Source organism: Lepidochelys olivacea (assembly GCF_965140295.1).
Source record: "Lepidochelys olivacea isolate rLepOli2 genome assembly, chromosome: 2".
NCBI classification, from domain to species: domain Eukaryota; kingdom Metazoa; phylum Chordata; order Testudines; family Cheloniidae; genus Lepidochelys; species Lepidochelys olivacea.
In genome coordinates, this window is record NC_140412.1 from 190,120,450 (window position 1) to 190,140,301 (window position 19,852).

General features: G+C 40.1%; 1 protein-coding gene across 2 annotated transcripts in view; it reads left to right on the top strand.

Annotated features, from left to right (window-relative positions):
• Nucleotides 1–6,830: 6,830 nt before the first annotated feature.
• The window catches only part of LARS2 (leucyl-tRNA synthetase 2, mitochondrial), a 107,858-nt gene continuing 94,836 nt past the window's right edge, over nucleotides 6,831–19,852 (top strand). The window contains exons 1-4 of one of the 2 annotated variants that reach the window (XM_084621300.1): nucleotides 6,831–6,927; nucleotides 8,839–8,966; nucleotides 9,639–9,885; nucleotides 13,956–14,084. In XM_084621300.1, coding sequence (XP_084477426.1) covers nucleotides 9,661–9,885; nucleotides 13,956–14,084 — 354 coding nt within the window. In that variant the 5' untranslated portion in view covers nucleotides 6,831–6,927; nucleotides 8,839–8,966; nucleotides 9,639–9,660. The remainder of the gene's footprint in view (nucleotides 6,928–8,838; nucleotides 8,967–9,638; nucleotides 9,886–13,955; nucleotides 14,085–19,852) is intronic. The other variant, XM_084621299.1, reaches the window with a different exon arrangement.

Consider the following 19,852-nt stretch of genomic DNA (forward strand, 5'->3'; position numbering starts at 1 on the left):
AGTTCAGTGTTATTCCAGATTATCTCTTGCTATAAGCAAATGAAATATATAAGTAGATTTTCAGAAAGAGAAAAATGATTTTTCCTGCAATGAATGGATTAAAAAGATAAGACAAAAGTCTGTCTAAGTGATTGGCTGTAATCTTGATGACAAGCTTGGAAAAAATATAGGTCAGTATATTTCAGGAAAAATACTTCTAAAAACAGTTTTAAGACATTCATGTGTTTAAAAAACACACCAAAAATTCTGTATAAAAACTGGTTGTGGTTTGACATTTGTAAAATGTTTCTTACAGCTTAGTAGCACACACAACACCCTCTGAGTTAGAGCCAGATTTTCCCACTCTTACTCATTCTGAATAGTACCTTCTCTGTGGGTAATCCTCTTAAAATGAATGGAACTACTCACAGAGTAAGGTTGTACTCAGTGTGAGTGAGGGAGGCAAAATCTGTCTCTCAGTTGCTGCCAATATATTAAGTTGAAAACCAGATAAAGAACCAGAGTCTAATAACTTTACACTGAATAGCACTTTACCTCACAAGTAGTCTCGTTGACTTTGGTGGAGTAAGGTCAATTAAGAGTGTTGGAATCTGGACACAACTAAAGTTACTTTCATTCAGTTTACCTTCCTATTTAATCTAGCCCCTCTTTAAACTAATACATTTGTCCTGCTCTACTCAAAGAGATTATTTCTATGTATTTTTGCCCTTCTATAAGAGCCATTGTCTTCTGATCATTCCCGCATTGGAGGGCTGCTTTTACAAATGATGGGTCCAGTACTGTATATCTTGTTTGCTACTCCTAGTGACTTTGGGCCTCACACTGATAACAATTACTGAGCTTCAATCTAGACAGCTACGTAGAAGATTGTTAACATGAAAGTTCCTTGAAAGTTACACTTTCAAAGCAACTTAAGCAGCGGTGGCCCCTAATGCTGGTTATTTTTCACAAAAAAACCCTAATGTACATCATTTTAAGGTTTGCCTTGATGCTGGTTCCCAATAGTGGAATGTGCCAACTGTTCTCAGACAGCTGATTGATACCTGACAATCTGCAGCTGATTTGAAAATTCACATAGCGACACTGTAACTTATTCATGCAAAGATTTGGGATGGAAAAAGCTGTTGAGAAACTCCAGTTACCATCACTTAAGAAGAGCCAGGCAGAGGCAATGGACTCAGTTTGCTTCTCCTTACACTGTGATAAATCAGGCATAATTCCAATGGACCTTAATGGAATTACATTCATGTAAGAAAGGGTAGAATCAGACCCGTGCTTATTTCATTTTCTGTGGCACAGAGGTTATAATTGAAGTATATTTGATAGATGTACACAGCAAAGCTGAAGGCTTATATCTGGTAAAAATTATTTTTAATGATGTAAGACACCCAGATGTACAAAGAAATAACAGATCACCCAGCTCTAAGCACTGTATTACATAACCAGAAGTTCATTTTACTCCACTTGAACACAAGGGTAAAAAATACAGTCAATGGTTGCCAGCAGCTAAAGGGTGCAATCAACAGAAAAAAGTATTTCTTGTTCCCTGTGCACACCCGTAGTAATTACAAACAATTATTAACTGATTTTTTAGACAACTGGGTAAGATTTTATTTTCCAGCCAGAGATAGAATTAATTATGCTGCTTTTAGATTGTCTTTATGGACTTTTGTGTTTTCCTCATTAGTTCAGTTTTTTAATAAAACAATTACTAGCCCTATTTCTGGGCTATTGCCAGGCAAACACAAAGGAGATGTAGAAACTTTATAAAAATCCAGCTGTGTATTGCATAGTTAGATATATTTTACATATGCTGTGATAGGGCCCATTTGGATTCCTAATAAATATGATGGTAGCTTAGTTGCAGCAGTGCTTGAACTGTCCAGGCCCTGATCCTGCAAATGATTATGCATGTGCATATCTTTATTCAGGTAAGTAACTTACTTCCATGACACTATTCAAGTGTGTAAAGTTAAACACTTGCAGAAATGTTTGTAAGAGTGGGACCTAAAGATTTAGCATGGTTTGGGGACATGGTTAGGGTCCCATTTCCACTGCTAAAAGGAACTATAGTATAACTACCCAGACAAGGTGGTAGTTTAGCTGGGCTCTTAATGCCAGCATGTGTGATGGATTGTGTACATAATGTGTGATTTGTTTTTAAACTGTATTTAAAGCCACTAGTTACTATGGTGATTGGTACTAAGCAAGAAAACATATTTTTCAGTAATTTTCTGAAGACACTTTTTTGCCCCTCCCCTTCTGTCACTGGTGTCACAGTTCAGGGCATATACCCCTATATTCCCGCTCCATGGTCCAGCAAGGTCATCCACTCTAGGCTCCTCACCCATCACCTCTCTTGAGAGGAGACCCTGTCTCTCTCCCTCCTGACCTGGGTTTTTCCAGGTTCCCTGCTGTGAAGCCCTCGGGATAGCCAGGGCTATAAGTCATTTTGTTGTCAACTGCCTTCAGCATGAGGGAGTCTTGCCTGTTCCAGCTAGCTGTTAGCTCACTAACACAACCAGCCTGCCAGCCATTCAACCACTCTCTTCTGAATGACAACAGATACTGGTGGACAATAGATATACCTGAGTCCCTTTAAAATGTCCCCTCTTTGTATCACTGGATACCCGCAGAAATCCCAGATCCTCTGTTCCCAAAGGAACAGTGTAACCCAGTTTACCAGTTTTTCCTTACACCACCGCTCTTCTGTCTCACACACGGCACCTGAGTTTGATTGTAGTAAAAACAAGGGCATTTAAGAAAGTATAAGGTTCAAGAAAGATTCAAATAGATCAAATGAGAGCAATGGAAATAAATGGTTACATACAAAACAAAATAATAAAATGGAAACTTGAGTCTACACTTATTACTAGGTACCTTTCCTATTTCATAAAGTAGATTCTCACCACAAAGTTCAGTCTTTTGCAGCGTTTGGTAGTGCCAGAAGCCAGGACCAAATTTTTCATGAAGCACCTCCTTCTCATCAAGGTACCTACCCCTCTAGTGAATGGATTACGTTTGGGGGAATTCTGCACCAAAAAAAAAAAATTCTGTGCCAAAAAATTAAAAATTCTGCACACAATATTCTAAAATTCTGCATATTTTGTTTGTTACAATAACAGAATATAATCACACCAGTTTCAATTATTTTGGTAATTTATTTCAAAATACCTTTCAGCAAATATGTCTGTAACAATACAGACATTCAGGAAAAGTCTGTAACATACAGATTCAGGAAATGTGTTTTGACAAATAGATTCCGTACTAGGCATATTCATACAGAACTTTGAGTAATAATTCATTTAAACTACAATACAGAAACGTATTTCCCACATCTCTCAGGAGCAGTGCAAAGGTTTGGGGGAATTGGGGTAATGGAGGAGCTGAAGTAGAGGGAAGTAATTGCTGGGAAGAAGCCTGGGTGTGAACTTGAGTGTGTAGGTGGGAGAAGTATGGAACAGAGTTTTTTTGTGGGGAGGGATTGTTAGGGAGCATCCCCCATGCAGATCCTGCCTGACCCCTAACCTCTCTCATTCAGTCTGGCACATCTGCCCCTGTCCCATGTGTTCTTGCACCCCCCCACCCCAGCCACCCGCTCATCTCCATCTGGCCCTGCACCCCCACTCAGCCACCCATCCTCCCTACCCCTGCAGCCCCCACTCAGCCCCTGCCCCAGTGTGTCCCCCCACTAAGCCTTCTGAACCCCAGTCTGTGACCCCCCCTAGCAGCTCCATGCAGACAGTCCCCCCATATTCTGTGCCTCCTGATCTGGCCCCACGGGCAGGGCACTGTGAAGAACACAGCCTTTTCTCTTCCCTATCCACCTCTAGGAGCAGCTGCTCTGTTATGGTACCACAGCAGACCCTGATGGGTGAAAGATGTAATTGCAGCACCTCTCCAGCAGAATATATTTTCTGCAGAGAAAAAAAATTCTGTGCGAGAGATTAATTCTGCATGTGTGCAGTGATGCAGAATTCCCCCAGTGTCTTTCTCCATCCTGTGATATAGTGAATCAGTCTTTTGTCTTTATTCATATACAGGGTGATCCCTTTTTACGTCCAAGTAGTTTCAGTGCTTATGCTTTGTTTTTGATGGTTTTCCATTGACTTTTCTGGGTTTATGAAACAATGGACAGTTGAGTAATATATTATGTAATCAGCTAGCCAGGGCAGGGTGATAATTCCCTCCTGTTTGAATACGCCATCACCAAGACATATGATTCCCTGGTGATTCTCTTTCACTCCAGGACCATAAGGGCATAATTTTCTGTATAGTTACATTATTCCTTAAATATTACTTGTACACACATCTCACAATAAATTACGAGCTTTCAGTAGAGATCTCACATGCTATCCTTTATGGATAAATACCATGAAAGTGGTGTATTGGGTGTAGGAGTTTCTTGTAAGAACAGCAAACCCTTTGCCAGTTGGCACCAATGGGCCTCTATGTCACATCTTCCTACACAATGAGTTCCCCAGCAAGCCAACCTAAGTCGGCCAGCATCTGTACCTTGCTTACAATTTGAAGTAACAATATAATTGTCCACAGCCGTAAGTTACCACACAACCCTTTCTAAGCAAGCACAAAGAAAAGGAGTACTTGTGGCACCTTAGAGACTAACCAATTTATTTGAGCATAAGCTTTCGTGAGCTACAGCTCACTTCATCGGCTGTAGCTCACGAAAGCTTATGCTCAAATAAATTGGTTAGTCTCTAAGGTGCCACAAGTACTCCTTTTCTTTTTGCGAATACAGACTAACACGGCTGTTACTCTGAAACCTAAGCAAGCACATTTATTCCTAAGGTAAAAAGTATTATGGCACTGTTGCCGGCACCCAGTGCTGAGAGGCAAAACAACAGCGGGGTTTGTTACCCGGTGTGCGTCACCCAATAATCACAACAGGGTGGAGAAGCAGAAAAGTTTATTTGCAGCTGCAAACAAGGTACAGGGAGAATAGAATCTCAAATCCTGCACACAGAGCAGGAAGTTACACAGGCTTTTATACATCCTTTCTTCAGCATACTGATCCAATAGCAAGCTGCCCTAAGTATCCATATAGCCAGCCAATACAGTTACCAGCTAGTTCCCTTGTTTTCTGTATCATTTGTTAAACTATACATAAAGCTGCTTTATTCAGCATTGTTCCTAAGGTAAAAAGTATTATGGCACCAACATATTAAAAACAATAAAAGAATATACACCACATACTAATAAGCTTACTAGAGATCAGCCCAGCTCCAATCTTGGGCTCTGGTAGGATTCAGTCCTTCAAACCCTACCAAGGGGTTTTTCTGTGGTCATAAGTTCATAGCAGCTTTTGCTCAGAACAAGGAGTTCTATGTGTATGTTAGCCTTTCCATTATACAGCTGGGGTTTTTGATATCCAGAGACTGAATAATCAGCCAGACAATGGTTCTCTCCTTCAGAAGCTGGGTCAAGAAGTGGAAATTTGCATTTACCTCATCCCAGCTATTTCATAGGAAACCTGCTTCTCTTTGTCTCAAAAATTCATTCTTGTCTGGCACAGTCTTTCAAATAGTCCTTTGATGCTCATAACACTTCCCAGGATTTACTTTGGCCACATAGCTCCTTGAGAGAAGCTGTGTACAATTCCACATTAATACATGAACTTTGCATTTATCCGACAACGGACTCCACAGCTATTTAAACTTAATTCAGTAAGAGCGCCCAAAGCTACTGCAGGAAAGTGCCCTCTCTCTCACAACTAGATTTTGGATTAAAAACATCTAGCCAACTTTGAAAGGGGAAGGCCAATTGATTGCTTTCTACGCTGCTACGTGTTTACACTGCCAGTACAGCGCTGGAGCCTCTGCGCTTCAAGGCTGACGACTCTCGTCAAGGTGGGTTCTTTTTGCAATGCTGCAACTGAGGAGTTTCTTCACTGTAAGTGGCTTGGCAGCGTGTACACCTTGGGAGTTACACCGCAGAAAGCTGCTTTACTGCGCAGTAACTTGCCAGTGTAGACAAGGCCTTTGTGGGTAAAGTTTTGGGTGAAGGCTGAGGCTGGATCTTATTTTATTTAAGCATTCTGCCCCTGCATGGGTAAAAGAGCGCTGGGAGCAGGGCTTTGCTTTCTCCACCGTCCACCTGGGCACTATGAGGCCCCAGCATTTATTTTTAGAAAATAAATACAAGTACAAAATAAGGAGCAGAGGGTTTTTTTAGTAGTTGGGTTTGACCATTAAACACCAAAGGCAGCTGGCTGAGGGCCTGTCTTGTGAGACATTTTTTGTTCCAGTCCCACACCCCAGTGGCCCGTGTGATGCGAGACGAGGGGGTTTCCCCCGGTGGGGAGAACAACAAACACCCCAGGCTCTAGTCGCACGGAGGCAAGCCTGGTTCTGCAGGGGCTCAGCGTCTCTAGAGTTACGCCCACGGAGCGACCTGCCGGCACGGAGCTTCCCGCCCGGGGCAGCCGGTGAGGCGGCTCAGGTGGCAGGTTCCTACGCGGCATTAGCTGGGGGTGGGGCGCGACTGCCCAGCGAGGGCAGCAGCGGGGGCCAGGCAGCAAAACGCACCCCCGGCGCGCCCAGGGGATCAGCGGCCGGCGCACAGCAGGGGGCTCCGAGTCCTGACTGCCGCGTGGCCTTCCCCACGGCTTGGCGCGAGCCTGCACCTGGCGGGGCCCTGCCGCTGGATGCGGTTGGCTGGAGAGGCCACATGGGCACCCAAGCCCCCAGCCCGTGCCGCCTCAGGGCCAGAGGGGACCCCAGAACCCCGCCCCTCCCTCATGGCCCCACCCTGCGGTCCGCCTCCTCTGGGGGGGGCGGGGCGAGCTGCGGGGGTGGGGGCGGTATCTGCGTTGGAGGCGGTAAAAACATGGCGGCGCCCAGTGTGAAAGCGGAAGCCAGCCGGAGCGCGTGAGGGGGGTGCACGCTGGCCGCCGGGGCTCGCGCGCAGGTAACACGATCCTCTCTCTCTCTCACCCGTGCGCACAGGCGTGGCTCGCGACGACCCCCTCTTTCGGCATCGGCATAACGGCCCCGAGTTCATACCGCCCCCACGCGACCTTCCCCGTAACGGCCCCAACCGTCCCTGAGCCCCCAGCTCTCCCCATAATGACTTCCTGGCGAAACCATCGCCCAGCCTGTAGCAACTCCCTGTCTAGCACTGTGCAGCGAGTACTCCTCCTGCACCAAGCAGCCTTTATCCCAACAACTCTTTGCCCAAAGCACCCTCACCCCTAACCTAGACCCCCCCATAAGTACTCCCTCCCCAAAGCAGCTCAGTAGTTTGAGCATTGGCCTGCTAAACCCAGGGTTGTGAGTTCAATCTTTGAGGGAGCCATTTAGGGATCTGGGGCAAAAATTGGGGATTGGTCCTGCTTTGAGCAGGGGGTTGGACTAGATGACCTCCTGAGGTCCCTTCCAACCCTGATATTCTATGATTCTAACCCCAGCACTGCCACCCCAACCTAAAACCTGCATAACTATTCCTTCCTTAACCTAGACCCCCCCCCGATAACTTCCCCCTTCCCCAAAGCATCCTCCAATGTCAGCACTGCCACCCCAACCTAGAACCTCTATAACTATTCCTTTATAAAGCATCTCCTAGCCTAGACCTCCCATAACTATCCTGCAAAGTGTCCTCCTCCCAGAACTCCTACCCCAACCTAGAATCCCCATAACTATACCTCCCCAAAGCATCCCCATCCCAGAACCCCCATCTGTAACCTAGAACCCCCAACCCTACCTTAGAACCCCCTTAACTACCACCCTAAGCATGTCCAAGCCACATCCTAACGCAGAACCTCCTATAACTACTTCCTCTCTAAAGCATACCACAACACTTCCATCACCACTCTGGTGACAAGCACTGCTGTGTAGCTAACTCCTCTCTCCCAAGCTGCTCACTCAGTACAATGTGCTCTCTCACATCAGCGCAGAACACGAAGAGTGGCTTCACAAGGTTTTATCCTTTTTTGTTCAGAATTGAATAAAGAGAAAATGACTTTCAATGATTTATTAATCATTATTATTTGTATAACACTGCAATAAAGTTATTCAGTTGGAGGGAACTTATGTTTTTAGTCCAATGAACGACTTAGAGACCCCACTGTAAGTTAAATCTTTCAGGGTCTTGATTCCATTCCCCACAAATGGTTTGTCTCTTTTGATTGAAGGATTCAACTACACTAGGTTCAGTAAGAGGAAGAAATTTGTGAAGCAGTAATGCTAAAGAAGACCACCCATGGGGATGAGAGGAGAAAATAGTTTGCAATGCAACAGATCAGCAAAATGGCCTATATAGTTTTGAGCTGCATAGTTAGAGACCTCACATCATGGAATGAGGTGGTGGTAATATACCACCTGGCTCTTATATATAGTGCTTTACAAAGGAAGTCAGTATCATTCTATCCATTTTATAGATGGGGAAACTGAGGCATGGGAAGGTGAAATGACATGCCCAAAGTCATCCAGAAGGTCAGGAGAACCCAGATCTCTTGAGTCCAGTGCTCCCTAGCCATTTTCTATATAAAAAAATTAAACTTCTAACTGAAATGTTATACCACTACAACTTTCAAAGGAAGACTTGGTCTAAGGATGGAGAAGAATTGGCATGCTGCAGGGGATATTAGCAGGAGCAATGGGATGAGATTAAAAAGGGAAATTTAGGATAATCTCAGGAAGATCTTCCTGCCAGTGAGGTGCTTTTTTTAAATGTATTTTTTTAAGGCTGTGTAATATTCTCCTAATAGAAGTAGGAAAAGCTGCTAGCACTAGCAACAGTGCTATTGGGAACAATCCTGCATTGTTAGAGAGATGGACTAATAGGTCTTTACCATCTCTGACTTCTTTTTGTGATAACCAGATTGAGACCCCCGAAAGTGTGTGAAGAGAAGTTTCCATAACTTGCCCATTGTTTGAGAGAATTGGGGCTCATCATTATCATCTTTGTCTTGACTTGTTGAACCACATCCGAAACTGAAGAGTTTAATAGTGAGTTTTGCATCTAATCCTGTTCAGGGGAGTAACTAGAGAATGTCAATCTGAAATCTAGTGACCATAGTCCACCCCCTGATTTTTCAGCAGTTACAAACTAATTGACTATATTTGAGATAACTCCCACCTTCCCTCACTCCAAATAGCTATTAAAAAATTTTAATAACCTTTTTCAAATTTCAGAGTAACAGCCGTGTTAGTCTGTATTCGCAAAAAGAAAAGGAGTACTTGTGGCACCTTAGAGACTAACCAATTTAGTGAGCTGTAGCTCACGAAAGCTCATGCTCAAATAAATTGGTTAGTCTCTAAGGTGCCACAAGTACTCCTTTTCTTTTTCAAATTGTGTCAGTTCAAATGTCTGTAATGTCAGGGGGGTTGATATTCATTTTCTGGGAGATTGTAGAATGATTTCATCCCTTTAAGAAATAATCTAATACTGCCAAACTAGTTTCATGTTGGTGCCCCTCCTAGGGCCAGAACCAGTTCTTTAAAGTTAAGTGCTTTAACAACCCACACTAGAAATAGAATGCAAGTACAATCCGAAATAAACAAATATTGTTTAAACTGTGCTTAAAGTATGTTTCATTACAACAGAATTGTCATACACATTTCCACTGTAGTACTCATTGCTTGACCTTAGATTAAAAGTTATGTTTTTGTATTTTTCAGAACAGCCATTGTATCCTAAAAAATGCAGTCTGCTTGGCAGAGATTTGGAGTTTGTTCTTCATGTCTGAAAAGGCAGCTAAATGACTTAATTAAATGGCAAAGGAGATTGATTCCAGGATGGATCAGATCTATTTACAGTGAGACGGGGAAGTGGGAAAGAGACTATGGATTGGAAACAAGAAAGAAAGTTGAGAAGTGGTGGCTTCCAAGAATGAAGGAACAGTTTTGCAAAACTTCAGAAACAGATGTAAGCATTTTGAAAAACTTGAAAAATTAATATTTGATTTTTTTTTCTCAAGGTGAAATATTTTTGAGAGCATCAGTCTGGAGTACTTAATATAGATGTTTTAAACAGTGTTATCCCCTACTTAGCAAAAATATATCCTGTAATGTACTATTTGAAAAAGTTATAATAAGAAAAGTGAATCAGGACACAATATGGTTAACAACAGACAAAATAATTTTTAAACGTATGGCTCCATTTTAATAGTTTTCTTCTAAATAAAATAGTCACTGGCAGTAAAACGAAAATATTTGTTTGGTTTTTTTTTAAATATTACTTTCATGCTAGTAGCAATAAAAACTTTCTGTGGTGCGGTATAGTGGAAGCAATAGCATACCAACAGATAAATACCAATAGACCACTCTCAAAAGAAAACCGGATGTCTTAAAATGACCATTGAGAACACAGCTTTCCTGGTTATGGACAAGGAAATGCAATAAATTTGGTGATTCGTACAACAAATCTCTTTCCCCAACTTCTAAAAAAAATAGTTACTCATTCTATAAGTCTAAATATGTGTATTCAGACTATTCATGTTCAGATTTATTTCAATCATTCTAGGCTTTATGAAGTTAGTTTTTCATCACTTCTAGGATTAGTTTTACAGAGGAGCGGTGAGTGATATCTGTAAAGTAGTAAAGCTAATGAGAATAAGAGGTGATTGTGAACAGAGAGTCGTGTAGCTTGTAATTCACACAATGATCAAAAAAGCCCCTTTAGATTTTTTTTTTTTTGGGGGGTGGGGGGAACTTCTCAGTATCATAAAGATGCCAATAAAGTGGAGGAAAATCTGAGAAAAGCAACAAAAGTAATTACAGGTTTTGGAGAATTTGTATAAGGAAAGATTAAAAACTAAGGCTCGATGCTATAATCCGAGAACATAAGTGTAGGAGTCCTCCCACACAAATGGGACTTTCATTGACTTTAGAGGGACTCTACTGAGGTACAGGAGGTTCATCCATGGTGATCGGATTTCTAGGTTAGGACTTAAATATCTACACACTGGTAAAATGATGACTAAGGCCTTGATTCTTGTAATTCCTACAACGTGCTTAATTTTATATACACAAGTAGTTCTGTTAATTTCACTGGGACTACTCACATACATAAAGGTGTGGGCATGTGCATGTATAAGTGTTGCTGGATTGGGGCTGAAAGGTGACTATGGTAACTGAATGCAACAGTTAGAAGATCGCAAACACTAAGCATATGTCTATGCTTAAAACGCCACAGTAGTGCTTCAGTGTAGACACTTGCTACAGTGAAGGGAGCAATTCTGTTGTCACTGTAGTTAATCCACCTCCCTGAGAGGCAGTAGCTAGGTTGACAGAAGAATTGTCGATCTAGTGCTGTCTACGCCAGGGGTTAGGTCTGCATAGTTGTGTCACTCGGGTGTGGAATTTTCACACCGAGAGATGTAGCTATGTCAATGTAAGTTTTCAGTGTAGAACAGCGCTAAACAGAGAGAGCAATTGCTTAGGGTGGTACTAATACAAGGTAAAATCAAATGAGTTATATTTTAGGCTGACTGTGAGAGAGGTTTTCTTACAAGTAGTATCTATTCTGCCGTGAAATAGTCTCCCAAAGGAAAGGGCGGAAACTTCCATTGTTTGAGATTTTTTTTTTAAACTGGTTTGGACAAAGCATGAAAAAAACTACTGGTAAGAACCAATCCTAGATTTCAGAGTAACAGCCGTGTTAGTCTGTATTCTCAAAAAGAAAAGGAGTACTTGTGGCACCTTAGAGACTAACCAATTTATTTGAGCATGAGCTTTCGTGAGCTACGGTACGCTACCATGGTATGCATCCGATGAAGTGAGCTGTAGCTCACGAAAGCTCATGCTCAGATAAATTGGTTAGTCTCTAAGGTGCCACAAGTACTCCTTTTCTTTTTGCGAATCCTAGATTGTGAGCAGAATGGTTTCGGTGATGTAAAGCTAAGATCCTATTTTCCATAGCTCTGTGATTGGGAAGTACCTGCGGGTCTCACCGATGAGGGAGCCATTTTTAAAGTAAATAATTTTCTTCTGAATTCTTAAAAAAAAATTAACAAAAAATGAAAAAAGCCCTTTGAGGTTGTAAACTTTGTAAGGAATCAGTTTTCAAACGGCAGTTTGGCTTCACTGACCAACTGCTAAATCTGTTGTCCCACTAATGTGGCATGATACATTTATATTTAGGGAAGCTTGTTTTTCTAAAATTGAAAGCATTCCAGAAACAATGAATGTCTTAAAAAAAAAAAATATCCTCCCCACACTGTGAAGATCTTTGAAAAACAGTTTTAGTATATACTCTGTCTCTAATACAATTCCATGTTTCTTTTTCACTCTTATCTATGTTCAGTCACATACCTATAAAATCTCATTCTTCCTTCTCATTTGCTTCTCTTTTTCCCCGTACCTGTCCTTCCTCGGGCAGAAAATAGAAGTCATTATATTGTCACAAAGATAGAGAGGTGACCTGACTTGCATGGAGAAGGAAAATAAGATGAGAATTGCATGTGCGTGCCAGGGAAAGAATTGGTTTAAATGCATACCTTTTTAGTATGAGACCACAATCTAGAAAGCATACATAAATATGCAAAACTCATAGGATTATTTTTTAATATTTTTGTTCCATTCCTGGTGTTAATGTGACATTTAATAAAATCCAGTGTTAAGGTGCTAGTTCTCTACTACCCCAGTAAACCATTTTGATTCTCTTTAGTTTTGCTGTTTACTGGAGAAACAAAAAGGAAAATCTGTAGGGGAAAATATTTTTAGAAGAAAGTGTTTATTAAGTAGGAATACAAAGTAATATTCATAGTACAATAGAACCTCAGAGTTGTGAACATCAGAGTTACAAACTGACCGGTCCACCATACACCTCATTTGGAACTGGAAGTATGCAATTAGGCAGCAGCAGAGACACCCCTACCCCCCCCACCCCAAAGGCAAATGTAGTACAGTACTATGTTAAACATAAACTACTATAAAAAAGGGAAAACAGCGTTTTTCTTCTGCATAGTAAAGTTTCAAAGCTGTATTAAGTCACTGTTAAGTTAAAAACTTTTGAAAGAACAACCATAACATTTTGTTCAGAGTGACAAATATTTCAGACTTATGAACAACCTCATTCCCGAGGTGTTTGTAACTCCGAGATTCTACTCTATTTTTTAAAAGCTATCATAGTATTTTTGTAACACCAGCATGTAAAGAATAATGGACCAGCATGCAAATTGTTGAGCAGTGGATATAATCATCTGTATAGTGACCAAAATAAGATTGTGAACAATTTATAGGGAAGATTAAAGTTACAAATAAAAAATCATAATGATACAAATATTACTTTATTAAAAATTTTAGAATTTAAGTATTTTCACCCACTGTTCACTATTTAGGCTGCCTTTTTGTATTTTTAGCTTTTGCAGAAGGAATATAGCAATCAATTTCACTTTAGTTTGTAGTCAGTTTTTAGTCACCTTATCTTTTCACTTTCTCATGCAGTAGCTCAGTGCTTTAGTAATTGGGTTGTAGACACTCTAGAGGAATGTTCATTTGCTTTTAAAAACTGTTTAAAAAAAAATTAAAACACTTCTGTTACTATAGGTTTGGATTTTTATGAAACCTAAAATCCGGGGCAGTTTTGACTTGACCATTTTAAAATATAGCACAAATTACAATTTTAAATGAACAGCCATATATTCCCCCCCCTTTTGTTATCTTGTAAAATAATCTTTTGTAAAAACAGGTATACACAAAATCCCCGTGAATGTTTGCAGTTAACTTCTGAGATGAAACAGTAGGTTCCAAATTCTCTGTTAATATAAATTGATACAACCCAATTGAAGTTTGGAGACCTGCCAGTTTATAACACCAGCAAACTTAACTTGGATATTTTTGATTCAAACCCTATTTTTGCCCTGCTGTAACATGACTTTGTTTTGCTTAATAGGAGTTTTAGAGACTGTAGCTTATAAAGTGCATATTGATATTTTTTTTTTTCAAAATTAAATGCTAACCTACTTGGGTTTAACTTTTTTTTATTCTTCCTAGAAATCAAGACAAAAGTTCTACGTACTTTCAATGTTCCCATACCCTTCTGGAAAGCTGCACATGGGCCATGTTCGTGTCTATACCATCAGTGACACAATAGCACGGTTCCAGAAAATGAGAGGGATGCAGGTAAGGAAAGATTTGCAATACAGTACAATCCCCGAGTTACGAGCAGCTTGGGAATGAAGGTTGTCCGTAAATCTGAAATGTTCATAACTGAACAAAACATTATGGTTGTTCTTTCAAGAGTTTACAACTGAACAGTGACTTAATACAGCTTTGAAGCTTTACTATGCAGAAGAAAAATGCTGTTTTTTTACCTCTTAATTTAAATGAAACCAGCATAGAAACAGTTTCCTTACCTTGTCAAAATCTTTGTTAAACTTTCCCTGTATTTTTTTTTAGTAATTGATGTTTAACACAGTACTGTACTGTATTTGCTTTTTTGTTGTTGTCTTTGCTGCTGCCTGATTGCGTACTTATGGTTCCAAATGAGGTGTATAGTTGACCGATAAGTTTGTAACTCTAGTCTTCATAACTCTGGGGTTCTACTGTAATTCATAGGCTCAGGAGCACACCCAGTCATATTTATAAATGTATGGCAAGTGCTGTTCAGTTCTTAGCTGCACCCAAAATTTCAGGCCCAGAGAACACACCAATAGAGAACACTACTGTTGCTGACTGTTAAAGTGCTCTTTCAAAGCCTCTGGCAACTACATAGCTCCACACTGGGCTCTATTAATGGCCTTCGTGCCTGGCTGTTCAAACTCAGGAGACAGCTTTCCACCTTCGCCCTTCATCCTTGTGACAGCTTGTACTCCTTTGTCTCTCAGATATTGTGCAGGACACAACAGGGAGCTATAACCATAACAATATTTTTCTCACTGAGATCCAGTCTAGTGAGTAAACACCACCACCATCTCTTCAATCTACCAAAAGTCATTCTGCACTTGCTGAGCTGGTAGTTGAATTTCGGAGCTATCTAGTGGCTGGTGTATGGCTTCATTAGCCAGGGGAGCAAGGGGCAGGCTCGGTCAATATTGGCATTTCAGTATCACCAGTGGTAATTCACCAACTGGGAAAGACTGTTCCCTGCTTGTAGCTCTCTGAACAGTCCTGAGTTCTTAAAAATGTGAGTGTCACATGCATCTTCTCTGATCAGTCCATGTTGATAACACTGAAGTGTGCTAATTGATCCACCAGTGCTTGCATAACCTTAGAAAAATAGTCTTTTTCTGTACTCTGTGTCAGGGTGGGCTGGTGTCAAAATAGGAATATGCATGCTGTCTATTGCCTCACCACAGTTTGGGAACCCCATTGCTGCAAATCCATGCACTATGTCCTGCACGTTGCCAAGTGTCACAGTCTTCAGTAGCAGGAAATGATTCATGGCTCTATTTCCTTGGCAATGGTCCCCACTGTAGATTTTCCAACTCCAAAACGATTTCCCACTGACCAGTAGCAATCTGGAATTGCAAGTTTCCTTAGTGTGATCACGAGTCGCTTCTCCACTGTCAATGCAACTCTCATTCTGGTGTCCTTGTTCTGGAGAGCTGGGGCAAACTCATCACTCAGATCCAGGAATGTGGCCTTTCGCATCTGAAAGTTCTGCAGCCACTGATCATCCCAAACCTGCGTTATGATATGATCCCAGCAGTCAGTGCTCATTTCTCGGGCCCAGAAGCAGTGCTCCATCACCTGCAGCTGCTCCATGAACATCAATAACTTTGAATTGTTTTTTGCTACATCCCTTAACAAACTGTCCTAAAAGAAACCATCAAGTCCCCCATTGTTGTGGTACTTCCTGTGGGTCTGTCCGTACAGAATAATTATGTGTCCTGTATGTGCAGTGTTCATGAGAATAGTGCAGAGCTCTGCAGGCTCCATGCGTCTGTCAGAGATGGTGGACAGCAACAAGTGCCACACGAGTTTGTGGGATTTTTTTTTAAAAACGCATGAAAATTATGGGATACGGATGGCGTTTTGGGATGGAGAAAGTTGTGTGCTGTGCACTTCACCTCCTAGGTCTCAGAAATCCTTGGATGAGTCATTTCTACTCCACAACAGGTGAAAATTTCCCAAAAGGCATTGCACTGGATGGTGGCATGTGGCACTTGAAATATTTACTTATGGTATACTGCACTTTGTATTGACACGAGCACCCCATGTGATTGTACACAGCTCTGATGCAAGCAGCCACAAGTATTCATATGCTTGAGCAATATACAAACTTTGGTGGTAGAAGATGAAGTAACTTGCATCAACCAAAGTTTGTAGTGTAGGCATGGTCTGAGGTTACCTCATTTACATTACAAAAGCTGGTCTTTATTTCTGAGGTTGCCTCACTTCATTGTCTGAGGAGTTCTGAAAGGCTTTCCTCCCAACCAGTTTTCATATGCGATAAAAGTTTCAGGCCTTGCCTTTCAACTTCTTTTTACCTTTAACGTGAGAAAAGACTTTGTGAACTGTATTAGAAGCAGGAGTTGCAGAACACTCTGAATTTCCTGTGGATCTATAAATAGGCATATCTTTTCCTTTGTGTTAACCTGCTTGAACACCTATTTATGACTAATGATGGGCAGCCAAAGAATTCAGCCTTCACATGCCATAACAGACATAAACAGTCTCTCAAATGATTTTCATTGTGTGTCAAATTCAGAGCTGTTGTGTTATGATGAACGTTTACATGAAAAGATAAGTTCTGAAGTCTTTCTGAAGCTACTAGCCTTGCTAATTCCTACAGTGTAGGAATCAATACCTTTACTCTTGAATTTCTCTTTCAGATTAATTTCTGAATCCTTGTCTGTTTTTTCAAGAGGGTGTCTCAGCTTCTAAACTTCTACAGATTTGCTCTGTATGATGATTACAACAGACAAGGGGTTGGGGGTTTTATTACATGTGGAATTTGGAAACCGCAAGAAAAATAGCTTCATTTCCTTACCTGACTGGATTTTACTGAATATGCAGTAAATGAATGACCATTTTTTTAAAATAACAAACCAAAATATATCTTTGAATGTATGAATTGGAAAGATTTTTTTTGTACTTTATACAGTGAGAAAGTAAGTTTGGGTTTTGCAGGACTATACATTCTTAAATTTCTTATTTTCCAGATAGAAATTCATAATTTTGATATTCAAAGCATGTATTATTTTGAAATGTTTTTCTTGGTGCAAATTTTAAAGTTAGAGAGTAATGCCATTTATACTTGGTTGCTTTCCTTAAGAAATGGATAATCTTTGAAACAATGTCACATTTAAGGATTCTGCATAAAGATGTAAAACTATTCTCTTCTGTCTGATCCTGTCAGACAAGTCAGATAGGTCCCACTTGCTCTAACCCAGAATATAAATCAGATGAGTCTCTTTCTTAGGTAATAGGGGACTTGGCGGAGTGCCAGTGTGGTTTACAGTGAGAAATCCTACACCTGGCCATGCTTGGGGAGAAGCTGAGACTGAGATTTATGTTGTTGTTTAACTTCTCAATAAAGGAAAACTCGAAAAAAGGCACTTAGTTTGGACATTATATTGAGTTAAGAGCAGGGTGGGAATGCTGCTTGCTTATATAGGCATTATCTACAGGAGAAAATTTTACTAATTTAGATAAATTGGTTTTATATTGATTTAGCTTAAGTGGACTTAAGTTAGCTCAATATGATGCTTAAATAAGAACGAGTGTCTACACAAGGGAATTACATGTATTTAACTAAATTAGTTACTAAACCAATTTATGTAAATAAATCTGTATAATTTGCTCAGGTAGGTGGTAGGCTGGTATCTCTATGGGGACAGAGTTAAGCAGTTTGGGTACTATTTTGGATAAGTGCGACTTCAGTGTTTCATCTTTCCAGATTTCCAAAGTTTGATTTTTTTTTAATTTAAACGCTAATGTAAACCAGTAATATTTGCCTGAAACCTTAATTTCATCTTAACAAAAATTTGGGGGCGGGGCTTGGTGGGGGAATGTGTATTTGCTGCTCTCTTTCTTTCTCTGTTGCTTTGGGATTTCACTTTATCATAGAGCACCAGGTGGTGCAAATGACGTGTCGCACTTAATATGAACAAGCAAGCAGGAGGGCTTCACTAGCAACAGTCTTGTCCAATTGCAGTATAGTAACACTAGCAACACTAAAAACTAACTTCCATATGTTTTTTCCAAGTATAATGTCATATGAATATATAGTCACATTTGAATATATGGAAGAATGATGTAATAACAAGGCTTTGCTATATTACTTATCAAAAAGTATTTTTGTAATGTATGGAGAGTCATTTGTGAGACCTGCAGAGACAAATCCTCAGCTTGTGTAAACTGGCATAAGCCTATTGAAGTCCATTTTATGTCTCCTGAGCATCTGGCCCACGATCCATCGAGAATGGCTCCACTTATCCACAGTTCTCTCACTGGACTGAATGTAAACCTAAAGCCCTGTCATGCACCTGGAATAGGTTGTTGAATAAATGACTTCTAGTGTAACATATCTGTTTAAAGGACAAGTTGTTTATGTTTTAATTATTGAAGACAAAATTTGAAGACAAAAATCTTAGCGCAAACACCACAAACTATACTGTTTCCAAAAACGTGTACTTAAGTAATAATACTGATGTTTCCCAGGTACAAGTACAGTTAAAACAGATCTTCAGATATGTAGTGTTAATTACAAATCTTGTTACAAAACTTAATTTAAAAATATGCTATGGAAAATCAGTTTGTAGATTTAACTTACAAGAAAAGCACTCCCTAAAAAAACTAACTTCAAACCAAAATAAATCTTAAGTTACTGCTTTATCTTCATGTCTCCCTGAATTTACACATACTCTTATGTAAGTTCAAAGAGAAAAGCTTTGTGGCAACCTATGACATTTTCTTTTCTGTATTTTTTAAAATATTTTTTTCTTTATTTTGAGGGTGATGAGTCCTTTACAAACCCTAGAAATATGCCTGACATTTTTTTCAAAGTCATCCAACCTGCCTCCATTTGAGGAAAAAAATTCTGTTGCACCATGCTATAGTTATTAATGCGATTTAAATCATGGAATAAGCATATCTGCATTTGTCACCATGACAATTTATACTGGTGCACTTCAGTTCTGATCATCATTAGCTTTTACTTCTACTAGCTTCTCCTGAGGGAATGTTGCCCATTTTGTTAAATTGTTAGATGGTTCATGTGTTTCAGATTAAGTTTATAGCACCGTGTATATCTCATGTGAACTGAGTCAAATTTGAATCCAGTTTTCCAAAGGCAGATAACTAAGATGTTAATTAGCTGGCTGACTCGCAAGAAATCGTTGGAGATGCAATTAAACATAAGAACATAAAAGATTAAGGATGTGAGACCTCATTGTGTTGTCTAAGCAGTTTTGGTTGTGTGTGGACATAGCATAAGGCACAGAATAATTTTGCATTTTTTATTTCTTTTGAGAACAAGAATAGAAATAAATTAGAGCATTACATAAGCAGAGTTGTTATGATGATAGAAGTCTGTGGGTTGATTTTTTTTTTAATTGGGCAGTAGATTAGCAGAATGTTAATAGGAAGCACTCTGTTGCAGAGAATTATTGAAATAGTGCTGCTTGCTAGATTGTATATAGTAGTCAAATATTCACAATTTTAATGTTTCCAGTTGTTCCTTGCCTGCCTGACTTTTAGCTGTTACATATCAGTTTCTATTACCTGGTAAATTTAAAAGGCACTTTGGGAACATGCTCAGAAGGCAAGCTTGTTTTTAAAATTTCATTCTCTCCCTAATGTGGAGGTAAACAGAGGAATATAGGATTTGTCGTAACCTACCAGACCACTGGTCCTTCAAATTCTTTATCGCTTAAACAAGACCCTTTGTTTTTGCTTGATGATGTCTTCTCCTTCCAGCTTTAAAATAAATAAAACCAATATAT